The sequence below is a fragment of the Hippichthys cyanospilos genome, chromosome 10 (assembly GCF_059441005.1).
Source record: "Hippichthys cyanospilos isolate Australia breed blue-spotted pipefish chromosome 10, RoL_Hcya_1.0, whole genome shotgun sequence".
Classification (NCBI taxonomy): Eukaryota; Metazoa; Chordata; class Actinopteri; order Syngnathiformes; family Syngnathidae; genus Hippichthys; species Hippichthys cyanospilos.
Window position 1 is genome coordinate 1,010,010 of NC_142378.1, and position 22,946 is coordinate 1,032,955.

The 22,946-nt window shown below is 42.4% G+C and overlaps 1 protein-coding gene and 1 long non-coding RNA gene across 2 annotated transcripts in view; one reads left to right on the forward strand and one right to left on the reverse strand.

The window, feature by feature from the left end:
* Positions 1 to 2,922: 2,922 nt before the first annotated feature.
* Positions 2,923 to 7,229, reverse strand: gsx2 (GS homeobox 2). The gene is made up of 2 exons (XM_088425086.1): positions 6,732 to 7,229; positions 2,923 to 4,749 (listed from the first exon to the last, which is right to left on the reverse strand). Exons 1-2 carry the CDS (start codon positions 7,186 to 7,188, stop codon positions 4,415 to 4,417), a joined length of 792 nt encoding a protein of 263 aa, XP_088281212.1. The 5' UTR covers positions 7,189 to 7,229; the 3' UTR covers positions 2,923 to 4,414.
* Positions 6,977 to 22,946, forward strand: part of LOC148416477 (uncharacterized) — a 39,946-nt gene continuing 23,976 nt past the window's right edge. Inside the window, exons 1-3 of the long non-coding RNA XR_015866930.1 lie at positions 6,977 to 7,242; positions 7,997 to 8,111; positions 8,389 to 8,439. This is a non-coding gene — a long non-coding RNA (uncharacterized LOC148416477). The remainder of the gene's footprint in view (positions 7,243 to 7,996; positions 8,112 to 8,388; positions 8,440 to 22,946) is intronic.

The window sequence follows — 22,946 nt, forward strand, 5'->3', positions numbered from 1 at the left end:
TACCGGATCGAGAGAATTTGACAACCCCCAACACACACACCGGGCCATGAGGTAAAGAAGTGGGGTTCCTCACGCCAACACCCCCTTACATGTCCCCCGCCTCCACCCTCCTCGCGCATGCAGACGTTGGCTGGACGCAATGACTTCCACATGTTGGCTGGAAGAAAACCGTCCTTGTTCTCCAAACAAAAGGATCCTGGAAGCGCACCACCGCAAAATGGCCGACCGTTGCACTTATGTGGGATTTTACACCAAGTATTGTATTTATTTAACTTCTTTTTTTTTTGTTTTGCTCTTAAAATAACTCAATGAAAAGTGCATAGTGATTCTGGAAACTTTGTGTGGCGAAGACCCGGAGTGCAGAAAAAAGCGGTGGTGACTTGTTCAAAGTTGCAGTGCATTTAATTAGGTACACCTGCACTCCCTCGTTGGCCCTTTGCGGTTCCTGACCGGTGTACCGAATTAGGTGTCTTTTATCTTTTAAAACGCGTGTCCTAATTTAATCTCACCTTGTATTGGAAATATTGCCATGTATTTAATCTAAAAAAAAAAAAGTCCCTTTGACCTAAAATGAAAGTTCAAATTGAGAAACATTCTGATCTGATAAATGAATAGTCGTCAATACGTTAAGATCTGCATGCATATCCTTTACTGTCCACTAGAGGCCTCTGCTGCAGTTCCGTGAGGTGGGTCCTGTTTTGTACAACGTTTTTGCTTAAAATTCGATTATTTTTTTAATTTGACATTAAAAAGTGACTGCGGTAATCTTTAATGCCAAGTTGAATAATGTTGTTTAATCAACTTTTCACGCGATCTATTTTAAAGTTTAGTATTTGTTGTCAATCGAAGTAGTTATCACGTATTTACACACCGGTGACGTCACTATCATAACGCAAACATTTCCGGGTCAAATCCTTTTTCGCCGGAGCTGTCCGGTGTGCTGAAACGTCCACAAAATCCTTGACCGCTCCCGTAATGACCGTGAAATACGTCATACATTGCAAAAAGTCAATCTAATTAGAAAACTACTGCAACGTATCGCACCAAATTATCAAGTAGTTAAAACATGTATGGCAGAGGACAACACAATCTAAGACAACGTTAAAATATATCTTTATTCTAACTACTGCATTGCATTCTATAAGTCGATTGAGGCCAATTTATGTTTCCAGTGTAACGTAACAACACTCATCACAATTAGGAAGCCCATTGAGAACATTGTAAATTTTCCACCTCCGAGTGGCCGTGTTTTACTCACAAACAAGCCCCCTGACTCCTATAAAACAATCTATCGATAAATAACCCACAGCGATCGCTTCAAAACGTCAACAATCCAACCTCTCGTATAAAATGACGTCAATTTTTTCTCTTTTTTTTGACGCAACCCCGCAGACGTAAAATTGGCCGATTTTCCAATGGCAGGTTTGACGGCGATCAAGTGGGCAAGAAGTAAATGCTCATACGATGATAATAATAATAGTAAACATTCCTTCAAAACGGGGGAGGGGTCCTGACGCCCCCCCCCCCTACGTGTTCCAACACCTGCAATGCACCACTAATTCACTTAATAGGAACTTTAGTATATATTCATTAGGTGCCCCCTCCCCTATCGCCCAATAATAATATATGATCAGCAGCAGTGTGAAAGGGGGCCATTTACTCCCTCCCTGAATGGGAACCCCAAAAAGTTCACCTGCTTCCCCTCTCAATTAGGAATGTATCCCAAACTCCGAGAGCAACGAGTTAAATTAGGCGTCAGCTAATTTTTAAGCGCCCCTCGAGCCCCCCCCCGCCCCCCTTTGGCCTAATCCCCTCCTCAGAGGTCTTTTCCCATTCGTCCCCCCGAGTTGAAAGGTTCAAATGGGCCCTAATGAAACAGTGACTAAACTCGCCTTGTGTGGGTCCCTGTGTGGAACCCTGTCAATATTCTCCCCCCCCTCCGCTCTCAAAAGCGATGTGAGCGCGCAGCCCCCCACATCAGGGGGTCTCCCCCTTAGGACAATCTAACCTGTCAAAGCCTTTGGCCACTTCTATATATCCTGTCCCTCCATCGCGCTGCCCCAAATAGCGAGATACAATCGAGCGACGTGGGACCCCAAACGCAATTAAACTTGCTTTATAAGAACCTCGCGGAAAAAAGGGGGAAAAAAATCGTCTTTTTTTTTTCTTCCTCAAAAGGGACCATTATCGCCATCGTTTGTGAGTTCCATTTGGAATTAACAAGGGCTTATATCATGTAAATTGCCCTTTGATAAATAAAATATATGGGAATGACTGAGAACTACAAAAGTAAAAAAAAAAACACATTATAATCCCAGACGTACAGTTGGTATGAGATATATATATATATATATATATATATATATATATATATATATATATATATATATATATATATATATATAATGTGTGTGTGTGTGTGTTAAAATAAAGTTAAGATTAGTTTGGAATTATTGACAAACATACACATTTTTTGACAACCTCCTCAAAGTCTTGACTTCATTTTCTAGCAGCCAAAAGGTTCGAATTGTAATAAAAGTGTATGAAAAAATGCTTTAGTAGACAATATGCACCGTTGATAAATTCGTTTACCGAAATTTTAAGCACATTTTTCTCTGTTAAATTATGAGCTATCTCCGTGTATTATTTATCATTTCAAATAGAAATAAGTGTAGAATTATAGTATCAATATTTCAAATGATTTTGTGAAAATGCGTAAAAGTCAATTCGTCAATTAAAATCGCAAACTCAAGTCAAATTCATATTTCACAGCCATAAGGTTTTTTTCCTATTCAAATCCTATTTTATCCGAATATCTTAACTGAATCTTTAAAAAAAAAAAATGGTTCTCGTCTTTTGCTCACTATTTCAACACATAGCGCATTGCGTCCTCTTAAAGCGGGAAATGAAAAATGACAAAACCAAAGTCAATTGTTTATTGCAATAAATACACATCATATACAGATAGCTTGCAAACACATGTTGCTTACGGGTTCCACACACAGGTTGTCCTATATGCTATTTTCATATTGCTTCTAAAGATTCGGCAACACACGTGCACGCTCGCACACAGCTCACAAACGCGCGCACGCACGCACGCACGCACTCACTCACAGTGAAAGGTCACAGTGGAAAACTTGGAGGCTGGATAAAACAGGGATTTCCAAATCTCATTGGAAGCGATTTGAATTCAGTTGAGGGTGTGGATTTGACAACAAAAGTGATCTTGCAGCATTAATAAGAAAGTGAGTTGAGGAGTTTCCGCCAGATAAAAGTAGTGCTTGGCTGCCATTTTGTGGCATTTTTCTACCAAGAAAGTGAGTTGAGGAGGTTTATTTAGATAAAAGTCATGATTGGCTGCCGTTTTGTGGGATATTTGTACCAAGACAGTGAGTTGAGGAGTTTCGTGTCGACCAAAGTACCGCTTGGCTTCCATTTTGTGGCATTTTTGTGGCAAGAAAATAAGTTTCATCTTGATAAAAGTAATGCTTGGCTACCATTTTGTGGCATTTTTTTCACCAAGAAAGTGAGTTGAAGAGTTTCATTTCGACAAAAGTATTGCTCGCCTGTCGTTTTATGACGTTTTGTAGCAAGAAAGTGAGTTGAGGTGATTCATTTGGTCAAAAGTAGTGCTTGGCTGCCATTTTCTGGCATTTTCATGCCAAGAAAGTGAGTTGAGGAATTTCATCTTGACCAAAAGTGTGCTTAACTCTCATTTTGTGGCATTTCTGTAGCAAGAAAGTGAGTTGAGGACTTTCCTTTAGAAAAAAGTACTTCCTGGCTACCATATTGTGGCATTTTTGTAGCAAGAAAGTGAGATGAGGAGTTTCATTTAGACCAAAGTGCTGCTTGGCTTCCATTTTGTGGCGTTTTTCCACCATGAAAGTGGGTTGAAGAGTTTCGTTTCGCTAAAAGTATTGTTTGCCTGTCGTTTTAGTGAGTTGAGCAATTTCTTCTTGACCGAAATAGTGCTTAACTCTCATTTTGTGGCATTTCTGTAGCAAGAAAGTGAGTTGAGGAGTTCCATTTGGAAAAAAGTACTGCTCGCCTACCGTATTATGGCATTTTGGTAGCAAGAAAGTGAGTTGAGGCGTGTCATTCGGACAAAAGTGGTGCTTGGCTGCCATTTGCTTGCACTCTTTGGCCTTAATGAGTCCTTTAGAGGTTTATCATTGGCCCTGACAACGAATTCTTGAAAACGGACAGTGTTTTATAAGCGAGAAGGGAACCGACCCCCGACTATGGCTCATGGACCCATTTTGAGGAGACTTATCGGAAATGGAGCTGGGTCCGAAACGTTCACTTGGGTCAAAACGCGCATTCACATTATCAATGAAGTTTTCCTCTTCAACAGTTTTCATGCGGGTGGAAGTTTTGGGTCCGGCGGAGGCCTTTCGGTCCAAACCCCCAATAGTCACATGACGTCCTTGTCCTCCGAGGCCGAGGCGGGAGAGAGGGACTCTTCGTCTTCCGAGCGAGGGTAGTGCGCGCCCGAGCACTTGCACCCGGCGCCGGCGCGGGAACTCCTCTGCGCCGCCTTGCCCTCCTTCTTGTGCTTGACGCGGCGGTTCTGGAACCAGATCTTCACCTGCTTCTCGGACAGGCTCAGGTAGGTGGCGATCTCGATGCGGCGCAGGCGGGACAGGTACATGTTGCTGGAGAACTCGCGCTCCAGTTCCAGGAGCTGCGTGCTGGTGAAGGCCGTGCGCATGCGCTTGCCGTTTTGGAGGTGGCCGCTCTCCGGGGCGCCTGTTGGGATATGAAGTGAGCATTTAGCGAAGGATGGAGGGAAGTCCCCGCCGTCGAATGAGTTCACGTCGCTTTAATCGTCGTGCGGTACCGTGAGAATTTTTGGCTCGTTTTCTTCCGCGTGAAGAAAATCTCCCGGTATTTTAGCCAAGGGACGGCACGCTCCTAGTAGTGTGATTGTGCCATGTTCAACTTTGACGTGTTGTCACCGTTCGGGTGAAATTTCAGCTCCCTAGGGTCTTCTTTCAATAGTTTCTCATTGATGTGAAATCCCTTTTAAATTGATTTATAATTATAACTAAGTCCCAATATGCTTTTCGTTTGTTTGGTTTTTAACGAGGTCATTTAACCCAGAACATAGACGGTTTAAATGGGTCAAATTGACCCAAAGCATGAAAGGAGTTGGTCTAAGTGTCTGAAGTATATTTGTGGCTTTGTGTGGTGGGCAAGGAGCCATTAAACACAAATAAACAGTCATTATCGGGATGATTTGTGTGTGGTAGTTTTAGAAATTGATGTCACCCATTTAAACATTATTGTTATGGGTCAAATTGACCCATTCTAAGAACTTTTAAGTGCACTTGTAGCGGACTGTAAATACTGATTGAAAAGACGACCAACAGACACTAGTAAGCTATGGAATTCCATCTGTTCATTTAACAGTCTTGTTCCGGGTCAAATTGACCCAGTCGAAGTACTGGTAAGTATACTTGTAATTCACAGTAAGCACTTCTTGAAATGATGATTAACATCGTTAATTGTAAGATATTGAGTTGAATCCGCTCACATTTAACCATCTTGTTCCGGGTCAAATTGACCCAGTCTAAATATTTATTGGCAAGTGTACTTGTAATTGACTACAGCTACTTATTGAAAAGATTGAGTTTAAGATACAGTATTGAGTTTATTCCATCAATTTCACCATCTTATATTGGGTCAGATTGACCCAGTCTAAGTAAGAGTACTTATTGAAATTATGACGAACAGTGTTAATAATGAGATACTGCTTATATTCACTTCCCTGACACTTTTGACAATGGGTCAGATTGACCCATTTCACCCTTCCGTTATGTTTACTTGGTTACGCTCAAAGTAATCCGCCACGTTGAAAAACAAATACGTACGAAAAATAACACATTCATAAGGGTCTAGTCTTGGATAACGGGTCATTTTTGGTTTGTACATAAAGCTGGGTCAGTAGAGTTAAAATGTTGTTAGCCTATTAGCATAAGAGACCAAGTCATATTTAACTTAAAAAAATAGCCAATATATCTGCTTAAAATGAATTTTTTTTTTTTAATTTACTGTGCGTGTCTATGTTTGAGGTGATCTGGGTAATCTTCAATAACCGGGCGTTTGATTTTGTTGTGTATTTGTTTTCAAAAATTGCAATTATGCTATTGGGCTAATTCTATGTTTTGACATAGCGACATGAATGACTGTTGAAAACAATTGTGTGGCTGATTATAATTTTATGAGACGTTTTTATCATTGATGTTTTGTGTTATAAGCTGACTGTTGAAAATGTGTATTAGTTGCATTGGTTTGACAAAGCAAACCCAATTAAATCAATATAGAAAAACAATGATTATTTTTATTCATTTAAAAACTGTTCAGCTTTACAAATTTTCCTATGTATGGTAACTTTATTTGTTTATTTGTTAGTTTGTTCATCTGCGTTTTTTATTCTGCTGTATGCTAACTCAGGTGCAAATTATTACGATGCTTATTTTACGTCTGAGTAAATAATGGCTCATAAAATAATAATGTGAATAGTTAGGGAATAAAAAACAATCTTGTCCCAATTTTGGACCTCACTCCACAGTTTGGGAACCTCTATTTCAAGAACAGAGTCATGCAGAGCGCTATATTGGTTTTATAGCAAATTCTTGCGCACATGCGTTTGATACGTTTATAAGTTGTATTCGGAGACTGGAAAACTTTGTTAAAGTATGACGTAACATCAAAAAAAAAAGTCTTACCCATGGAGATGCAGTGGTACCTCCGCGGGTCGCTGAAAACCGCCGCCGTGCAAACAGGTGCGTGCCCCGGGTGCGCCAAGGCCGCGGACTGATGCTGGTGCTGGTGCTGGTGGTGGGCGAGCCGGTGGCAGTACTCGGCACCGGTCCCGGGGGCCCCGGCGCCGGCCCCGGCCCCGGCCCCGGCCGCGAAGTGGCCCTTGAGGCTCGTCGCGCCGCTCCTGGAAGTGCTGTGAAGATGCGTGGTGACGCAAAGCGGGCACACGCAGAAGGCGCCGCTCTTCCTGGACGGGCACGTCGGAACCGCGCCCGGCGCGTGCACGCCGATGGGCAGCAGGAAGTCGTGCGCGGCCGCAGCGGCCGCCGCCGCCACCGCCGCCGCCGCCGCCGCCACCGGCGGGTGTTGCGCCGGCCGGGCGTCTTTGACGATGAGCGAGTCCACGTAGAAGGATCTGGACATGGTGCCGGCGTCAGCTCCCTCGGTGCGTGTGATGCCCCTCGGGAGCTCGCAAAGGTGCTTATGTTTGATGGCGCAACAAAAGAGAGCCGGGAGGGGGGGGCTGGTGTGGGTGGGCCCCCGGGCAAGTCGTCGCCCACCGCCATCGCGGACACAACGCAACGAGCCCTCATTAACTCCGGCCCAAACATCACTTCTTCAACGGTTTATTTGTTAAGTTGGTTTCTCAGGTCGAAATGATGCATTGCGGTGCTACCTCGCTACATCACGGCTTGTTTATTGCGGCTTCATCTAGGATCGTAAATTCTATGCAGGTTTATGCATACTGTTTTTCTTGAATTTTTTTTACAGTCGTTCAAAAAGCAATTAAAGTTAAAATACTACATGAATTTTCATTTAAGGCCATGTCTATTGCAGCTTTACCTCGTTGGTGTTATTGATAGCTTTCTTACTTTTACGTTCTACCAGACTAAGAATATTGATATTTTTTAAACAAAATAACACGTGAAAGCAAAACTAAACAAAACAAACAAACAAACAAAAAGCCTTAAACAGTACTTCACTTTGCTGCTTTTTTTTCGGACTTTGCCTGACTCTTTCAAAAATGTTTATTCATGTACTAATATTAATGATTAATTTTTACATATTATACCGAGTTGTGATTTTTGGTGCTGCATAACTCAGTTGTTTCAGGACATTGAAAAGATGTCATTTTTGGAGCTGTATTACTTGTAAACAGTTGACATCAAAACGCCTTTTTCAGCCTTTCAAAATAAAGTTTCCTAATCAGCGTATTATTCTCTGTTTGCAGGTTAGAACGGACAAAAGCAAAGTAACATCGCTGGAACTGTCAACAATCTAAGTGGAAACGAAAACGCTCATGATCCAATGAATTCCACATCACATACTGGGGAAAAATTCCGTATGTATGTACAATGTGTGTTTATTTATGCACGTATGATCCAAAGCGTATGGAAAAAAAAAAAAAATTGATTTATATTTATTGGCTTGAACGTGATTTTCTTTAAAAAAAAAAAAAAGCTATCTTTGAAATTGTAGAATGTAATCGTGACTATTTGATACATGGTAGAGATGGGTGAATGAATGAATGGATGGTCAGAAAAAAAAAAGAGCACATGATACAAAGCATATCACATGATGTCAAACAATTATCATGTGTTGACATGTTTCTCCCATTTACAGATTATAATCAACAAAGTTATGACATGGATTGTTGACACAAGCTGTAAAGAGGTGAGTTTTAATGACCCAAGGCATACCACATCAAATTTATGTTCAGCTATCACTTCTCCCCGAGAAATTCAACACGTATTTATAGTCGCTGTGTAAGTCTCGTTTTAATAAAGTAGTTGCGATGTACAACAACAGTGTTGCTAAAATTCTGGTCACCTTATTCATATTTATTAGAATTCTGAAAAACATTACCACAATTAAAAAAAACAAAACAAGATAGCACGCTGTTCATTGAATACTTGTTAAAAGTGAGCCTTCATTAGCATTTTTGCCAAGACTGAACCATCTTCTTCCAGTTCAAGGGTGCGCCTAATGAATTGATGCCAGCCAACAATTGAACCCAGCCCTGAAAAATTCTCTCGTGGTTTAGTATTGCAAATGCGATTTGCCATGACCCTTCCCGTAATCGTGCTTTTTTTTTTTTTTCCTTGCGATTTGGTCACTCGCAGCAATGGCGGCTTTGTGGCGCCGCGCCCGGTGCGTCTGCGAGGGGCTATTGGATGGCGATTAGGATTCAATTAGAAAGTGTTTATGAAGGTGGGCCGGCACCGGGGGTAAACAGGCAGTTATTTCAGAAATGCGTTAATCCCTCATCTTGTGACGATAATTAGCGGGTTTGATCCCCGGGCCTCCCGGCCCGACTCCTTGCGGCGGGCGGCTCGCCACCCGCCACCCGCCGGCTTCGGCTTCTGCTTTCATCTGCCGGGTAGCCCCTCGGACCCTCGGAGCCACTCGCTGGGTCTGCGGTTCTGATCCGGCGACGCTTGGCAGGGTCGTCCTCTAGGAATCAGTGTGTTCTCGAAATGCTTGAAACGCCTCTGTCTTTGGTGACATCATAAACAAGGATTTGGGGGACCTTAAGATCATATCGCTCTAAAACTCACGTTCTAGAAAGTTGAAAAAAAAAATGGCCCCTGACAACGGCTCAGGCCATAAACATAAAACTGGTTGATGTCGATCATTCCATTTCTAGCTTGATCGTACCGCCTGGAAAGTGAGGAAAAAAATGGAGAAGGGAAAAAAGACGACCAAGTGGGGTGAGTCTATTTTAAAAATAGGTCAACTAAAATATTTGCCTTTAAGCTCTGCCGCCATTTTGTTCACTGACTTTTCTTGCAGACGTAAGCATGCAAGAGCGAAAAAGACTCTACGTCTCTATGTGGCATTCCTTTAAAAGTTACGGATGATTAATTTGTACATATTATGCCGAGCTGTGCCACATCTTTCTGTCTTGCCATTTTGAAGCATGTTGAACTTTGACATGTTGTCACCATCTGGGTGAAATTTCAGCTCTTTCAGGTTCTTTCATTGCTTTCCCTTTGTTGGGAATCACCTTTAATCTAAATATCAAAGGATTGGATAAAATGCTGCACCAAATGTTAAGGGTGCCATTTTAGGGGAATTTCAGGGTTCTCATTTTGTCCAATTTGGACTTGGGAATTTGCCTAAATCAGTGGGGGTACTTGATATTATAAAACAAAATTCAAAAATCCTTTCAAAATATTGTATTAAATGTTTCAGGTAAACAAATTCACAAACAAACTTTTCACGTGCCACCTCTCGTTACCTGTCAAGTTAAAGATTTATTTGGTCAACGCATTTCTACTATGATCCCAAAAGAGGACACTTTAAGTTGAATATTTTTCTGTGGACAAATATTTATTTAGAATGATTTCTTTTTGAGAACAGGTCTGACACTTTACGTTGATTATTTTTTTGTTGACAAATAAATATAATAATTATTTTTTTGGTGACCAGATCTCGACTGTAATCCCGAAAGAGGATGCTTTAACTTGACTATTTTTCTGCGTACAAATATTTATTCAGGTCGGACGCTTGATGTTGATGATTTTTTATGGATAAATATTTCTTAATAATGATACCAGATTCCGTCTATGATCCAAAAGAGGACATATTTTTCTGCGGACAATACAAATGAAGCCGGAAAGGCTCTTAAACTTAATAAATCAGACCCTGATGTTACGTTTTCGATCTTTTTTTTTTTTTTTAGCCCAAAAATGCATCGCACTAGTTAAGGGTACTTGGCTGAAAAGATATTTAAGAGAACTGACAAAAGGTTGAGAAGCACTGGCCTAAATTAGCGCCAATTTAGCGTAGCGTTGGACAGGTGAATGCCGATAAATAAATGTTTACAAGAGAAGGACTGTCATTTTTTAAAGATCCCAACTTTCCCTAAAACTCTTTCAAATCCAAGTGTCACATCACACCCATAACATAATTGCTATAATAAAGCAAAGGCAGTGTGTGACATGTATGCACACACACACACACACGCACGCACACTTAGCTATTATGGCCAAGCAAACAGTGTGTGTGTGTTTCAGTACGCGAGCAGCGCGGCAACCATGCGGAATGATGCGTGGCGCGCGTCCCCCCCAATCGCACCCGATATTATTTTTCCATAATTCTGCAGGATAAAATTTCATTGTCTATGAAGTAATCCCCTAAACGAGGCCCTTTATGAGGCTATAATGAGGCCTAATTGCCGGGGCCAGTGGAGCCACGTGGAAGGATTTAGCAAGCGTTAAGCCGCCGGGTACGGAGCGGCGCAGGCTGTTACCTCGCCATTACTTTCAGAATTCAAGGAGAAAATGAGTCCATTTAAGGACAAAAAGGTATATCCTATCATTCCTTTTTATTCCGCTCGGGGGGATATGACCGCCTCCGAGCTTTATTTCCGAATTGAGATCATTCCTGCTTGGATGTCTACCAACGGTTCAAAAAAAAAAAAAAATGTCTGGGATGGATGAGTGACGTTTACATCGAAATCGGAATATGAGAGAAATGGCGTAGTCGTGAAAAAAACAAACAGTTTACGTGTAAAATTCAATCCGTTCGGATATCGGTCTCGTAATAACACGAGCTTTCTGGTGATGTCACTGAAATAATCTTTATTTATTTATGTATTTTTACTCGTCTTGATTCTTAAAACTTTGACTATAACTTGTGCAGTGTAACGTTTCACTTTCAACTCTTAACGTTCCGATTTTATTCTTCAGATTCTAACTCCTTCCTTGTGACATGACCGCTTTCTCTCATCGTATTTTTGTACTTTACGACATTATTCTTGTAATAGCTCGACTTTTCTGCTAACATGATTATTAACCATTCTTATGACTTATCATATAATATTTCATCTTCTAACATAACTTGTTAAAGGCAGCATTTCATTTGAAACCTATTAACATGATGATTTCGTCAAAGATTATAACTTTTTTTTGTGGGAAGGAGGCTTCATCTTATCTTGTAGTTTACGGCATTATTTTCGTGACTACACGATTTTTCTGGTAACGTGACATATAACCAATCTTTTTTTCACTTACGACTTGATTCGTACAATTTTTGTCTTGGAACGTGACTTGTTAAACGTAACATTTCACGGCATTATTCTTGTAATAGCCCCACTTTTTGGTACATGACTTTATATAACCGTTCTTTTTTTCACTTATGACTTGATTGGTATAATATTTATCTTCCGACATAACTTGACGGAGGCTTCATTTGATGGTATTGTTGTGGTTTACGTGAAAAAATAGTTTGAGCCCTGGCTTGTTTGCCTCCTTTTTTGCTCTCAGCGTTGCGCGCCTTCTCTTTATTTTCCTTAAAGCTCGGAGTGCAGCGCTTCGCCGCCACTATTCACCCCTTTGACTTTGTGATGGGCAATTAATCACCGGCCCATTCAATTGAATGTAAATTCAATTTTAACGGAGGGGGGGGGGCGGGGGAAAGATGATTCAGGGCCCACGTTAGCAAACAGAAGAAAAAAGTCTTTTCCTCTTAGTCCGTCCCATTGCGTTGTTTGTTTGCAGCGGTAAAAACACACAGTTGTTAAAACGTCGACGTTCCCCCCCCCTCCCGCGCCCCCCCCCCCCCCCCCCCCCGCCCCATTCACGGCCCATCCCATGCTATATTAGAGCGTGAAGAAGCCCATTAAGGTTTTGTTGAACAAGCATCATTAACTTGTATCGCCGCCTTTTTACAAAGGTGGCATTGTCGAGGCGGGCGGGGCCGGTCTGCGGCCCATCTTGGCCAATACAGTGGCTGATTGGGCCCTTTATTAGTTACCGGGCAACAGATCCTCAATGCCCCCGACTCAAAGGAAAACACTCTGCTCCGCCATATAGACTTCAATGAGATGAACAATGACCCCAACGACAACATAATGCCGCGCGATGACTTTTCATTACCAATTATCTCGCGGCGGTGAATAGCAGCTGCGGTGGCGGGGGGGGCGGAAGGAGCCGGGGAGGCCCTTGGTGAATAGCGTGGCTTCATGGGTACGAAATCGCCTTCGCTTCTTTCTGAATAATTGGGTTTCTATGCAAAAATGAGTCGGCAATAGTTGCGCTCTTTGCAAAATATGCAAAATGCTGAAACAAAGAGAGGCGCAACCGAATGGACTTCGGTAAACCTCGCGTCTTTTCCCCTCTCTCCATAGTTTATTGTGGGTTACGATCCTAAAATAACCCACGGTAACTGAAATCCATTTTGTTTTGTTTCCTTTGATTTCATTTTTTTTAATGATATAAAAGAATCAATGGGATAAAACACATTAGGGAGCTGAAATCTCCAGCAGCCGATTAAAACGTGTTTCTATGTGGTTGCAGCTGGACGTGTGAGATTTGGTGTACAAAATTGATCATTGAGCAAATTTTGGACCATATAAAACCATTAAAATTACAATTATTGAGAGGAGAACTGAAAATTCTTTGTTGACTTGGGTTTCACCTCAAGACAGTAGATGGCAGTCAAGAGTGTTTCAAAGTGTCATCATCATGTCACTCACTGCAAACACAGACCATACCGGTTTTCAATTTTTGTGGGTGTTAATAAATTTAAACTACAAATATACGGATAGAACTGATGCCACTGAACAATTTGAGTGGTTGAAGGGAAAACAAAATCATCAATAACTTTATTTTCTATGCCTTTAAAATCATTTACAAAGTTAGGGAAAAAAAATGCAATGGGTATAGTTTGCCTCTGATTTCAAAACGGATACACTATACTCCACTGCTATTAATATAAACACATAATAGATACACAGGGCTTCTATTTAACCAACTATCCGTATACATGCGTACTATAAATTACCACATCATTTAGAAAAATAGTCATAAATGTTTTTCCAAATGGGTCTTTACTGTATAACACAATTTAGAAATGAATGACTTCATCTTCCAATTAATTTGCTCTTCATTTGAAAAGAAGGCTGTCTCTTTTCTTGCATTTGATGAGATTCGCTGATATATATATTTATAATTTGTGAACCCAAAACCCCCTTCAAATATCATGTACCCACCTAGCTATGTACCCCCATTTGAGAAGCGCTGGTTTGGGTTGTATACAGTAGGCTGAAACCGACTGAGTCGTGTGGCGTCCCGCAAGATCGTTATGCCCCGCAAAGGCGGCGCGTGTAAGTCGGAGGACGTTTGGAGGGCCCGTCTCTCAGCCTCATAGAAAAGTAAAGTGACAGCCACCGAGGAAGAAGAGGTCGCGAACAAAGGGCGGCCCGTACAGACGTCCCGCATCGGCCCCCCCGCTAATTAGGACCGCGCTCCTCAGCCTGGCTCGCCGTTCGCTCGGACACTCCCGACGCCCCGGACGGAAGCGCGCCCCTTTGCCCCCGCGGCCCCGTCCGCGGCGTCTCCCGGATATCGTCGGCGATTAAACGAGGCCCCGGCCGAAACCAAACGGAGATAAACGGCCGGCGACGGCGTCGGCCACGGCGTCGGCCACGGCGGCGTCGGCTCACGGTCAAGTTCCCACGAGAACGCGCCGCCATTAAAGCTTATTGTCACCCCCCCAGCGCCGACGCGGCCCCCGCGGCCCCCGCGGCCCCCGCGGCCGCCTCCTCTGTTGTTTCCGGCAGATCAAGCAAACGCAAATTACGGCAAGAAAAACAGCCCTTATTTCAATCTTTTCTTGCTCCACTTGTCAAACGCTCTGCGAATTTGGGGCCGCGGTCGTAATGAGAAGCTCTTGCTCGTACTCGTTATTGGGCTCCCTGCTGGTTGGAGATACCGGTTTGTCTTGGTTAATGAGCGGCCTTTTTGCATCCATCTGGGTGTTTGTACTTTGCCTTGATTAAAGTCGTCCTAGAACGTCCATATTTCGATTCGCAACTAACCTCGAATGCCTCACGTCCTTCTGCTGCTTCAGATGTTTCTCCTTTTTAAAACCCGCACAGCGTTCTTTTCTCTACGCCTTGCTTGACTCAGTCCCTCTTCCAACTCTTCTTCTTCTTCCACTAGTTCTTCTTCCTCGTCTTCCCTTTCTTCCCACGTTCCGATTTTTGTAGTTCTTCTTCCACTTTTTCTCCTTCCGCGTTTTCTTGGACTTCTTCTCCTTCTTTGTCTTCCATCCCTTATTCTGCTTCTTCATTTTCCACTTTATCTCCTTCTTTTTCTACCGTTCTTCTTCTACTCCTTCCCCTTTGTTCTCTCCCACCCCTTATTGGTCTTCTTTTTCCTCTTCTTCTGCTTCCCTTTCTTCCTCTTCAACCCATTTTTTTTCGTCTTCATCTTCTTCCACTTCTTCCTCTACTTGATCCCGGTCTAATTCAACCTTTTTATTCCTCTTTTTCAGTTCTTTCTCCACTTGATCTTCTTCCCTTTCTTTTACTTCCACCCCTTATTCCTCTTCACCTTTTCCACTTCTTGTCCTTCCCTTTCTTCCCCTTCCATCCATTTTTCTACCGCTTCTTCCACTTGATCTGCCCTTCGTGCTCTTCCAACTTTTCGTCGTCTTCTTCCTTTTATTCCACTTCATTCTCTTCTTCCAATTGATCTCCTTGGCCTACTTTTTCTTCATCTTCATCTGTTTCTTCTTCTTTGACTTCTATGAAGGTGACTGCTGTTTTTTCTTCTTTTCCTTATCCTTCCACTCCATTTTCATCCTCTCTTTGCTCCTTCAGTTCCTCTGCCTTCTTCTGCTTTTTCTTCCTCTATTTTTTCTGTCTTCTGTCTTCCTTTTTCCTTCTTTTTTCTTGCTAAAGTAATGTATGCCTTTGAGGATCAATGACTGACAGTCAAAGGTCAAATGGGGTCAAGTTAAACCAGAGGTTTAAGTTAAACCATAAATGTTCATCTGTTCATCAGAGGTAAGGAGCTGAGATGTTCCACAGGGAGTAGGAGGTGGAAAGGTGGCGGGGTGGGAATTTTGCCACTGAAGGTCTTTGCTGTTAAAACAGTGTGGTAGATTCATAGGATTTCAATTCATTTTTGTGAGAAAAAACATCCCTTAATACATGTGTGAATTTAGGTACGAGCTCTGTCAATGAACAAATGACGCTCATAAGTCAAGGTACCACTGTTCAGTTTAATGGCTGCCAATGGGTGTGTTTACCGCAATGACTTAAACAAATGACACTCCACGATGGGATAGAATGTGCTAAATTGAGTGTGTCATTATGTCGATTTTCATGGCCGCTTGTTTGCGCTCCATCCCGCGTCCGAGGTCGAACAAACGGCGCATTTCTCTCTCTATCGCTCGTCTTGTGCTCCTCTGATGGAGAAGCTTAAGAAGAAACAAGCGCTCATTTGGACAATGAAGTAACCATTGCTGTGATTTTGATCTCGGGTTTTGACTTTGTCATCATTATGACTGTTTGGCATTCCATTTCTTCTTTGACAAGTTTCCGGCCGCACAAACAGTCCAGAAATGGCCCATCATCAAATGTTCATTCGGTGGAAAATGAGCTTGTGCTGTTTTTATGAGCATGCGCCTATGAGACGCAGGGGTAAAGTTGTAATAACTTTCACTGAACTGTCATTGTCATATACCGATTTTTAACATCTCAACGTTTTTTGGTCAGTGCCCACATAACTTTTAGATGCTAGTGTTACACATGTACAGTTTGGATTTCGCTCTGCAGTTGTCAGCTCAACTGTTTAACGATCAAAGGAAAAATCTTTTCCATGCTGCATACATCAGGATAATCTCTCCAAGACATGCAAATTGGGCCCACATTTGTTGTGAATCATAGAGAAACATTTTCAAGTTGGGCCAAGTTTGGGCATGTGTGTATTCCGTTTTAATCAAGCCATTCGACCCACGCAGGACACCAAGGTGGAAAAGAAAAGGTCTTTCTACACAAAAATACAAAGTAACAACAGAGAGCAGGCCTGGATGCAGAAGTCCAAAAATACAAAGTAAAAACAGATAGTCAGGCTGTACGCAAGAGTCATAAATACAAAGTAACCACAGAGATTAGGGCTGGACGTAGAACTAAAAAATACAAAGTAACCTGAGAAAGCATGGATGGATGCAGAACTCAAAACTGCAAACAAGAGAGATTAGAGCTGGACATAGAACTAAAAAATACAAAGTAACCTGAGAAAGCATGGATGGATGCAGAACTCAAAACTGCAAACAACAGAGAGCAGGGCTGGATGCAGAAGTCCAAAACTCTAAAGTAACAACAGATAGCCAGACTGAATTCAAGACTCATAAATACAAAGTAACCGCAACGATTTGGACTAGATGTAGAACTAAAATTAACTAAAAGTAACTACATCGAAAAATGTGCGCGCAGGACTCATCAATACAAACTAACCGCAGACAACAAAGCTTGGTTGCGAAACTCAAAAACACAAAGTAACAATCGAGAGCAGGACTGGATGCAGAACCCAAAACATACAAAGTAACTACATCGAGAAATTTGAGCACAGAACTCCTAAATATGAAATAAACACAGGGATTAGGGCTGGATGTAGAATTAAAAAATACAAAGTAACCTGAGAAAGCAAGGATGGATGCAGAACTCAAAACTACAAACAACAGAGAGCATGGCTGGATGAAGAAGTCCAAAAAGTGACAACAGATAGCCAGACTGTATGCAAGACTTATAAACACAAAGCAACCACAGGGATACGGGCTGGATGTAGAACTAAAAAAAAATACAAAGTAACAACAGGAGCAGGGCTGAATGCAAAAAAAAAAAAAAAAAGTAACATCAGCGATTAGGATTGGATACAGACGTAAAAACAGTAGAACTAACTATCGAGCAGGTCTTGATATTAAACTCCAAAATACAAAGTAAAAACAGTTACCCAAACCCAGTTACAAGCTGATTTAATCTGATCCAATTGCGCAGGTTTTCTTATTCCAGCCAGTGGGCTCCCATCTTTTTTTTTCTTCATCTTATGACAGTACACGAATTTAGCGTCGCGGAGACAGCTGAGGTCGAGGTCAGGATCTCTCGCCTGAGCCGCGGCGGCCCGCATGAATGCGCCGAGTGTTTGCGCCCCCGTCTGAGCTTTGTCGCCACTTGGCGTGAGGTCGAGGGGACGGGCTCGCGGGCCGGGGCGAGTCGGGGGCTGATTTGTATGCGGGCCGCATCGCTCGGGGGTTCCACTTTATGTCCTCGTCTCACCTGCTTGTTTGCATTAAATCAAAGACACAAGCGCGGAGTGGCGCACGTGCGAGAGCTGGCTTGCACCTGTCGGCTGCGTATGCGCGTGTTGGGCCCGTTTAGGGGGTTTGATTTATGGAAGTGGGCGTGACGCAACTTCACAACGGGCCTGCGGCTCCGCGATAACCGCGTTTGTGCTCATCTTCCCACCGGCCTAGAAAGCATTCAAGAAATCACCAAAGAAGAGTGCAAGCAGCTGCTTAGTACGGCTAAAATTTAGACGAGAGGATCTAACCAGCCTACGCGTGACAGCAATCGCCCCGCAGTCTTTTGCCGCCGCTCGTCAAATGTTAGCATATCGCTAGATTTGATTTTGCTGAAGTTTAATGGGCTTCAGGTTGTGTAATTGGGAATTCATCCAAAGTCGATGTCCCTTATGTGCCAACAATCTCCCTTTTTACATTTAGAAGCATGGAATTGATAGGATACTAACACCTGGCTGATGTCTGCATTATGGTCAAAACATTCGGAATAATTTGATGAAAAAAAGAGCAGAATGTGCTCACTTTCTTGTGTATGTGTATGTGCATCTAAGAACAGGGATCAAATTTGAGCTCTGAGGATTTTCTGGCTAATATTGGCCGATTCCAACACGAGGCAACAATCTACTCATACATATTTTGTCATTGAGCACCTTTTAAGGGTTTGACGACATGTTTTTGGTACGTGTGTGCGAGTGTGTCTCTGATGACCGGAAGAACAGAATCTAATCAAATGTGAGTTTTGTGGGTTTTCTGGATAATATTGGGTGTTTCCTACTTGTGACAACAATCTACTTTGACAGTTTTGCTCCCTGAGTGTCTATTTTAATACTTTTATTATAAGTGTTTTGCTTTTGTGTGCATGTAACAATCAGAAGAACAGAATCTATCAAATGTGATCATTGTGGGTTTTCTGGCTAATGTTGGGTGTTTCCAATATGTCCAATGTGACAACAATCTACTCATGCAGGTTTGGTCTTTGAGCATCTGCTTTAAGGGTTTGACTGAAGATGTTTTGTTTTCGTGTGTGTGTCTGATAATCACAAGAACGGAATCTAATCAAATGCGACCTTTGCGGGTGTTTTGGCGAGTATTGGGTGTTTCCTACATGTGACAACAATCTACTCATACATATTTGGTTATTGAGCATCTACTTTAAGGGTTTGACTGAAGATGTTTTGATTACTTGTGTGTGTCTGATAATCAGAAGAACGGAATCTAATCAAATGCGACCTTTGCGGGTGTTTTGGCGAGGGTTGGGTGTTTCCTACATGTGACAACAATCTACTCATACATATTTGGTTATTGAGCATCTATTTTAAGGGCTCGGCTACGTTTTTGTGTATGTGTATCTAAGAATGGGTATCAAATTTGAGCTTTGTGGATTTTATGGCTAATATTGGCTTTGTCCAACATGTGACAACAATCTACCTTTCTGCATCATCTCATATGGCCAAAGCGTCTTAATTAAATTGGCTTAAAACTGTCTTCTTTTTTTTTTGGGCAGGGTAGTCATGTCCCAACCTTTCTCATTGGGACAGAGTATTCATTCAGAGTCAATGAGCCGGGTCAAAGCGTGCGCGGCTCGGCCCCGAGCACCGGGGCGGTCCGAGAGGGGTCAGCTGTATTCACCAGGCGCTGTCATGCAAATGAACCCGCCCATGCCTTAAACAACTCTTGGAATTTTTATGTCTGCTCTCTGGCCTTTTTTTTTTTTTTTTGAAACCTCCCTTTCCCTCCACCCTGTCAGCGCTCTTTCCCCAAATCTCTCTCCTTTGCATTCGCAAAGTCATTGACGAGACATTCAAAGCTTTTTTTTTTTTTTTTTTTTAAATTGGCCCGGCTTCATTGTGTGAGTCTTTGGAGGGGCGGCGGCCTCGAGGACCGGGGCCTAAATATACTCGCCCGTGAAAGCAGTTAGATCATGTTCTTTTCATGCTCCGATTAGAATCAAATCGATCCCCCCCCCCAAATCCCGAGGTGCCCCCCGCCCACCGCCGACACTCGGGAGGTTTGAAGAGCAAACGGGTGGGACAAAGACTTCCCGAGCCGAGCTGAATGCTAAACACGCTCTTGAAAAAGAAGCTTCACAATGGGCCCCGCGAGGAAATTTGTTTTAAGTGCGAGATATCTCGTACTGTGGCGTTGGACGAGGCCCGCGTCGAAAACCGGGACGGGGTGTCCCTGACCGCGATTGAAGACGAGAGGTGCGTTCGGGGGCGCCGGCAGGTGGAGGTTCGGCCCATGAGTGCGACCCGCCGGGCGCGGGGAAGGAGGAGGGACACTTTGGATTTGCACCTGCAGCCTTTGTGGCGTTATTCATCCGGCAAAGTGTTGCAACTCTTTGCTTATGTTCTTTAGAGAGCCTAATACGCTCAGCCCCCGTTTATCGCTGGGGGGACCATTTCGGATCCTCCAGTGAAAATCCCTGATGAAACACACATTTAAAACAAATGACATTACCTCGAGGCCTAAACTCGGCATGCAAACTACGGCCCGCCAAACTTGAAGTACCGTATGTTCCGCGCTATAAGGCGCACCTAAAAGCCTTGATTTTTTTCAAAAGCTGATGGTGCGCCTTATAATCGGGTGCGCCTTATATATGGATGAATATTGAGATTGTATATGGGGAATGAAGTGATAAAGTAAGCTTGACCTGTTTCTTTTGTGTGTTTACATTTGAACAAGGTTGCTCATATTGACATTGACTTATGCTATTGAGAGTTCTTATTTGAGTTATTATTGTTATTACTTTGAGTATTACTATATTGTGATTGAAAACGTTTGAAAATATGTCATTAATTGAGGATGCGCTTTATAATCCGGTGCGCCTTATATATGGAAAAAGTTTGAAAATATGTCATTAGTTGAGGGTGCGCCTTATAATCAGGTGCGCCTTATAGTGAGGAAAATGCGGTAATTATCTATCGGGAGGAGAGTTATTTCAGTAACTAGTTAACTACATGGGATTTGAATAACACTGTTGTAATTTAACTTTCTATTGATATTAAAGCAGGTGTTTTGTAGATATCCCGCTGTTTTTTCACGTATGAAGTGGATTATCAAATCATTCCATCGATCTGATCCGAGTCCGGGCCTTTTGTCATATTTTACAACCCTTTGCAACTCCGGAGTCGAAAATTTTAGCCACTCCCTAGTCTAGATCATGGTATTCTTCCACTTTCTACTATTAAATACTGTGAACGTTCGCCGCACGAAATGAATGCGTTCCATAAATAAAAAATATATAAAGGAAAAATACAATTGTATTTATTTAGTGGCGTGACTTAAGCTAGTTACCGCCATATTCCGTAGCGAAGCTAACGATTTCTTGATTATCTCCGGCTTCGTTTCCATGGTAATCATCTTCTTACTTCTCCCTTAAACATCACTAGCAATCCTGAGACCCATGGCTAACCAATTTCAAGTTTGAATTAAGAATTAAAATGCACAATAAATACGATATTGTAAGCACTGGCACCAGATCAAGTCTGTAGCATATTGGACATCTTAGTGACACTGCGACCAATAGCAGACCAGCATCTTGGTGACGTATGCAGCGACACATGTAGCGACGTATGTTTGTTTTTTTTTTTTCCTCTTTCTTCTTGTTTCTTCCTTTTTCTTCATCTTTCTCCTCTCTACCTTCGTTTTCCTTTTTCTTCTCGTTTCTGGGCTTTTTTGCGCCGCGCGTCTTCAATTAGACCTCAGCGCTGGCCGTCATGTTGTTGCGCACCGTTCTGCTCCTCCGACAACAAGCAACCCTAAATCCTTAAGAACTTTCTTTTCCCAAAACGACCGCAAAGTCTTTCTATGTCCGAGATGCGTTCACGCTATTTTTAGGATAAGTTAATCACCGGTAATATTGACATGGAAGCAGAACTCATCGGGCATTGTACAAGCCGACGGTCTAAAAGGCTCGTAAAAAAACAAAGCAAAAAATCCTGTTTGCTTGTGCATTCAAGCATTTAAACAGTCCCATTTAGCAGCGCGATGACTAAATAATGTAGTAGGACGTGTGAATCCATACAAAGTGCGGCGCCGCCCGAGCGAGCGGCATGGGGCGAGAAACGGGGGGACCACCCTGCAGCCGCCCCCTTCCCAACTCATGCCTTCGTTCCCACTCCTATTCATCCGGCAGCTGCACATTTTGCCATCCATCCCTCTCTCGCGCTCGCTTCTATCTATTTGAGCGCGCGGGACAAAGATGGATGGGATGAGAAGCTCCTGCGATGGCGCACAATAGCGAGTGGCACAAGGTGAGCAAGGCTCAGCTGCATAGCGCTGCTCAGGAGCCTGGCCCCTCCCAAACACGCTTTTTTACGAGTCTGCGTGTGGGATTTTGGTACCTGCTATTACGTGTTAACGCTTGTGCATTCATTTTAAAAAGTACTACTTTTTTGGACCAACGTGAGGGCGGGATAACTAACATTTTGGACCCTCCCGCGTACATGGTACCAATGTGGGACCTTTTCATTTTTTGTCCTCGCGTCAACTCCGACACCGAACCGGTGCGAATGCACTTGTAGTTACTCTGTGTGAATGGGGGAAAAGCGCTGAGCTTGACTCACTTTTTCAAGTTGTGTATTTTGCCTTTCATAAAAACTGCATACGGATGGATAGAGCTCATGCCACTGAACACTGAGTGGTTTAAAAAAAAAGAATATAAATAAGATTAAAAAAATAATAATATAAATAAAAATATATGAATAAAAATATAAAAATAAAATAAACATAAAATAAAATAAAAATATAAAAAAATATAAAAACTATAAAAATATAAAAATAAAAATAAGAAAATAAATTAGAAAAAAAAATTCATCCAAAATGTTAGTTATCCCGCCCTCAAAAGCAGGTACCACGTTGGTACAAAAAACGCGTCTTTTTAAAATGAATGCACAAGGGTAAGACATACGTAGTCATTAACGGGCCTCTACTGCCACCTACTTTCTTGGGGTGAAACACAAGTCATAGCTTGACCACCGCTCAACGGAATGTTGCAAAAATGGCAGGAAAATCAATGTAATAAATCCCCAAAATTGTTATTATAATGGTTTCATATGGTCCAAAATTTGGACAATGATTAATTT

Excerpts from the sequence above, each read along its gene's own strand:
- gsx2 (XM_088425086.1), bottom strand. The coding sequence starts at position 7,188 with ATGTCCAGATCCTTCTACGTGGACTCGCTCATCGTCAAAGACGCCCGG. Across the intron at positions 4,750-6,731 it reads GTACCACTGCATCTCCATGG|GCGCCCCGGAGAGCGGCCAC; the intron begins GTAAGACTTTTT and ends ATATCCCAACAG.